Source organism: Mercenaria mercenaria, chromosome 3, assembly GCF_021730395.1.
Source record: "Mercenaria mercenaria strain notata chromosome 3, MADL_Memer_1, whole genome shotgun sequence".
NCBI classification, from domain to species: domain Eukaryota; kingdom Metazoa; phylum Mollusca; class Bivalvia; order Venerida; family Veneridae; genus Mercenaria; species Mercenaria mercenaria.
The window spans coordinates 27,130,614-27,136,613 of NC_069363.1; the positions used below are offsets into that span (position 1 = coordinate 27,130,614).

Sequence of the window (6,000 nt, forward strand, 5' to 3'; positions counted from 1 at the left end):
CCTTGAGCGATCAACATCTTATCTCGAGCGATCAACATCTTATTTTGTGCGCACGACATCTTATCTTGAGCGATCAACATATTATCTTGAGCGATCAACATATTATCTCGAGCTGATCGCTCGAGATAATATGTTGATCGCTCGAGATAATCTGTTGATCGCTCGAGATAAGATGTCGTGCGCACGAGATAAGATATTGATCGCTCAAGATAATATGTTGATCGCTCAAGATAAGATGTTGATCGCTCGAGATAAGATGTTGATCGCTCAAGATAATATGTTGATCGTTCGAGATAAGATGTTGATCGCTCAAGATAAGATGTCGTACGCACGAGATAAGATGTTGATCGCTCAAGATAAGATGTCGTGCGCACGAGATAATTTAATCTTAAAAAAAATAACATATGTCCTAAACATACCACCGTATTACGAAACATACCACCGTATATTCTGGGCATGGACTATTAATTTTTCGTAGTTTGGATTATACTTTTATCGGTAAGTAACTTCAAATTAAAGTTAAAAACAAATTGATTCAGTAAGTTAGAGAAGTATTTATTGGTAAAACCACTCGCGTAGTCTGCGGGATATGACTGAATAACAAACATTATGCTTAAAATATCAATTCAGATGTCTGTCTGTTATGAAAACAGTGATAATGTGATGTGCATCTAAAGTCATACCTATTTTCATCTACAGACACTTGTAGTCAGGACCACCTCCCCACCCCTGCCAAATGTAAGCCAACTTTTGGTTGCAGTTTAAAAATCTTGAAATATGCAAGCTCAGTTAACATATCAATATTTTTTATTATAAATTGAATGTGTAACAATAATTTTTGAATGAAAATGGTGAATTACACTTACGGCAACTAATCTGTTAAACACAAACAGCATCTGAAATTAAGATATTTTTAATTTTGATGGGTGATATATTATATCTGTCTGTATTATGCATACAAATATTACCTATATATAGAATATTTGTATTAATCAAGTTGCTTCACGCTTTTAAATCAAAATAAGCAAGAAAAGATATCATTTTACAAAGTTTATGTCAACTGCATTTTTTTATAGAAATATGCAACTAACGGTCTTATACATAATGTCTTACACTATTATGTTGACGGAAAGAAAAAAATGGAACAAGCAACAAATGCATTTCAACATACGTATATATACGTGGAATGAATCTGATATATACTAAAAACCAAATGTTTTTGTTCGTTGACATTTGTTTCTTTGGACAATATTGCAATCTCTTTCATGCTTCAACGAATTTAATATTCAAAACTACAACCCAATAGCAAACAAATATATGTTAAAGACACGATAATAATATAAGATGTCGCAGTACGAATATATTCAGTTTACTATTATACTGCAAAAATATCAAAGCTAAATGGTTAACCAAATTATGTCCCGTGAAAATTAGCACAGGCAGAATAACCAGCTTGTTATTTCGTTGACAGCTCAAGTATAAAACACGTACTTTTCTAATATTTAACAAGTTAGATATGATAATAAATTAGTCCAAATAATTGTACTCGAGAGTTGAATATCGTTAATATTTTTTTTTTACTTGTCGATATCCGCCTCTAGGTAGACAACGTAAAATATCAAAATGTAAAATCGGTCTACCCGAGGTCTCGTTATTTAGACTAGATAATAAATGTGTAAGTAAATAATGTTATGCTTACTGCTTTAATTCCTCCAAACTTGTAATTCTATAATAGATGTGTAATATTGTAAAGGGAACCCAAAATCTCATATTAGTTATCCCAGATATGACGTGTCGGGTTTACCTGATTATTATATTTTTAAGGAAGTTAAGACATGTGTGAAATATCTTTAGAGGATTTAAAGTTATAATTTCAAAGATCTCAATTTTCCGTAGTTTTTATATGCCCAGTTTGACATATTACGGAATAGCTTTATTTGTCTGTCCGTCCGTCCGTAAATATTTTCCGTTTCCAGACTCTTAGTCACAAAGTATAAAAGCTTTAACGGATGAGTAGGCACCGCTTGAAAAGTTTTTAGGGTCAATGTGTCAAGTGACAGGAGACTGAAAACGGTTTCCAGTCTCTTGGTCATAAAGTACTTTCGAACTTTACACAATGCTAATTTGGTTTTTAGATTTGTTTTTCATTTCTGAGCTAAAGTCACAAACTACAGCAGCTACAATCTCCGACGAAGCACCTCTTGAGGGGGATTCCTGTCGGTTTTTTTAAAAAAAAAAAAACAACATAATGACGAAGCACCTCTTGAGGAGGATTCTGATTTAATATCTATTTTTTTTTAATTTCCGGGCTCGAGGTCACAGGGTATGTAGCTATACGGCTTTCAAACTTTACATGATGACTTAGCACTTAGGGTTCATACTGTTTTAGGCGTCAATATGTGAAAGGTCACAGTGACTAGAAGACTGAAAATGGTTTCCGGACTGTAAATCATAAAGTATAATACCTTTGGCTTTCAATCTTTACACAATGACTAAGTACTATTTACGGAAGATTCCCATTGATTTTGAGATTAGTGGCTCAATGGTCAAAGTCAGAGTTACCTGACATTTTCTGGTCATTTTTCTTTTCCGGGCTCTTAATAAAAAAGTATAATAGCCGTACGCCTTTCAAATGTTGCACAAGTACCAGCTGAGAAAGATTCCTATTGGTTTTGGGACAGTGGTACCACCCCATCCCTATTTTCCACTTTCAGTTCAGTTTCTTTACATTGCATCTAAATATCCCAACCACAGTTTACTCCGCCTCAATACCCTCCTCCTCCGACATCCATTACTGAAACCTGTACATATTTTTTTCCCCTTTAAATAAGTTTCTAGATATTTTATCTGAGCATCCCTCATCCATATACCGCATCCTTTCCCCACAGCCTCACATAACCCCGCCCCCTCTGCCCATGTAATTGTTTTTACTTTCATTTCAGTTTCTTGATACTGTACCTTTATATTCACGTCCCCCACCCCTACACATAACCCCAAACCTATCCACGCGTGTACATTTTATGTTTTTTACTTCCCTGTGGAAGAACGAGTGTATAATTGGAAATCTTTATTTAGTTCTTAATTTGATTTTAAAAGTTTAATACATTCATATAAATTTTAGACTACAAACAAATAAGCATTTTTTCTTAAATTTACGTTACAAAACATTTCTTGTTTAAACAGGTAGAAATCGACAATAATCCTCGTAGTTCACTTAATTACCACCTGTGCCTAATAAACATATTTCCTGCTCAACTGCTCGAATCTAATTTTCACTTTTTTCTGTGTGTGTGTGTGTGCTTATTTATAGTCGTTACCGGTAACCCATATTGGCGACTCCTCCGGAATACTGTAATAGTCTATAACCGTTAGTAGGACAGTGCAAGATACAGAAGACGCTCTAATTCCAGAAGCTTCCCTGGTTCTTTAGCGTGCCAAACACGGGACTCTTATCCCAAAGTTAGTAGATAGATAGATTGATAGATAGATAGATTCTTTATTTCCTCCACGTAGAAGAGCATATAATATTTAAAGACAATGCAAATGTAATATATACGGAGAAATTATGAAAGGTGCAACATTCCTCACTATGGCATGTCAAACGTTGCTTAATTATATATCATTATCACGTGATCAATGAAAAGCGATGGACGGACATTTGAAATCTCTAGTTAAATAAATTGGATTTTTGGTTGTTTAAAGGGATTTATTCACGGTCATATTCGAAGTGTTGGAATAATGTTAATAGTGTTATGGGCAATTATAAAAAGTCTAAAAGGAAAAAAAGGAGCAGTAGTGATGAAATTTTGATTGAACAGTTGAACTCAAGTAAGGCGCCAAGATTGGGAGGCCCTGGACGCCATGATTGCAATATCAGTGTAAGTGATATTTTATCCGAAACGAACTCTGTTCTGTTCAATGAAGATTTGATAAACGTTTCAGTATTTAAGGAGAACACTGAAGACACTGATACATGTTTGAGCTCCTTAACGTTGAAACCTGTATTACCTGTATTACCAGCAACGTTGTCACAGATCTCTGATAAACACGATCATAACAATATGGCTACATCAATTGAAAATAGTGACCAAAAGCAAACTCTTGACTTGAATTCTAAAATGGACCAATTACTGGTTGCAATTACAGATATTAAAAAGAACCAAAATTCGTTGATGAGCAAGGTTGACAGTAAGTTAGATAAGATTAGACACGACCTTATGCAGAACCTCGATTCTAAAATTAGGTCGTTAAAAGATGAACTTGTCCTTGACCTAGGCAATGAGTCTTGGCGAATAGACAAAGTGCTGACAAGTGTTCAGTCATTACAGTCTCGTGTAACGGCAATTGAAACGTCCAACCCTAGAGCAGGATCATCGATTGGCGATAACGGTACTTCTGCACATGCGTCAACGAGTAACCCGGATGATGATAATGACGTTACGGTCATAGGTTTTAAAATATCCCCATTGATGAAGGTGAAAACATAATGAAAAAGACGGACGACATCATTAGCGTTTGGGAGGGAATTTTTCAAGCTTCCCAAGATTTATCAGTCACGCGTCTACGTCCAAGATACAACGATAAGCCGGGTCTTGTCAAAATAAGTTTTGAAAATACTGAGCAGAAAGTGAAGGAGCTTCGAAATAAAATAAAATTACGAAATACAGAATTCCATCAAGTGTATTTGAAGAGAGCAAAGTCTCGCATTGGGCGCTTAATTGAAAGCAACGCGCGTGCTGTATTGCGCGAATTACCCCAGGGTAATACATACAGGGTGAATGCTTATGGGCGGATTCAGTCTCGTATGCAAAGACAAACAGCAGATAATATGGATGCGACCAGCAGTGTTACGTAGGAACACGACCGACCCGATGCGTCCGTCACGGTTGGTCACATTAATATTTGCGGATGGACGGAACAAAATAAAGAGCTTCGGACTCATTTGATCAATAAATGCGGTGCGGATATATTGAGTATTAATGAAAACGCACTTGCGGGTACCAACAGTATACAAGTGGAAGGTTGGAATGGTTGGGTTTAATCGAAAAGTCACACAAGTTCGTGCTCCTAAACCATCGGGTGGGGTAGGATTCTTGGTGAAAAATGAACTTTGTAAAAACTTTGATATAGAAATAATAGATAAACAAATAGACGGTATACTTGGTCTGTCGTTTAAATAAAAATTAAACGATTATTATTTTATACTGTTTACCTGTTATTTACCACCTGAACGCTCAAACTGGGGCCATGATGCCCAGTCTTTTTTCGCCCATATTCTCTCCCAAATATACATTCATTATGATGCGGATGCTATGATGCTGTGTGGCGATTATAGCAGTAGAATAGGTTCTATGTCGGATGTTTCCAGTGATTTCGATGATATTCCTTCAAGAACTTTAATAGACTTTGTAACTAATCAGCATGGTCACGAATTTATCGAATTTCTATCCGATGCTAAGTTTTGCACTTTGAATGGTAGATTCGATACAAATAATGATGATTTCACGTTTATCTCTACCCGGGGTCGTTCTGTTGTGGATTACATGTGTGTACCACATGATGTACTATCGTCTTGTAACAATTTTAGAGTAGTTTCATGCCAGGATATTATTGACTCTGAGAACTTACACCACATGTTGGGTAACCGGTCTAGAATACCAGATCATGCATTTTTGTTAACAGAATTGAAAACATCATACATTGTAGGCATAGGAAATAGAGATCAATATAATTGCACCTTTATAATCCTACCAGGCGTTCTGTATTACAAAAGGGGAAATCTATTGTAAACATTTTGATACAGAAAACTGTAATTACGCACTATATTCCCTACTGGTACTTCGTTTTATTACTGGCTTGTTTAAAAGTTAATTTTTTACCATATGTAAGTTGACAGAATCATAGGAACCATGTCTTGAGGGGTAAATCAAACACAAATGAATAAATCCTTAATGATTTTGTTGTGCAAAAAAAGTATGATATTGTGTCTTACACAGTTTT

The 6,000-nt window shown here is 35.5% G+C and overlaps 1 protein-coding gene across 4 annotated transcripts in view; it reads right to left on the reverse strand.

Moving 5' to 3' along the window:
• The window catches only part of LOC123525224 (uncharacterized), a 36,261-nt gene extending 32,990 nt beyond the window's left edge, over positions 1–3,271 (reverse strand). The window contains exons 1-2 of one of the 4 annotated variants that reach the window (XM_053538049.1): positions 3,226–3,271; positions 867–896 (exon numbers count right to left, since the gene is read on the reverse strand). In XM_053538049.1, coding sequence (XP_053394024.1) covers positions 867–896 — 30 coding nt within the window. In that variant the 5' untranslated portion in view covers positions 3,226–3,271. Of the gene's footprint in view, positions 1–866; positions 897–1,491; positions 1,639–1,699; positions 1,759–3,225 lie in introns of those variants that run through there. The other 3 variants (XM_053538050.1, XM_053538047.1, XM_053538048.1) reach the window with 3 other exon arrangements.
• Between the last annotated feature and the right edge of the window lie 2,729 nt (positions 3,272–6,000).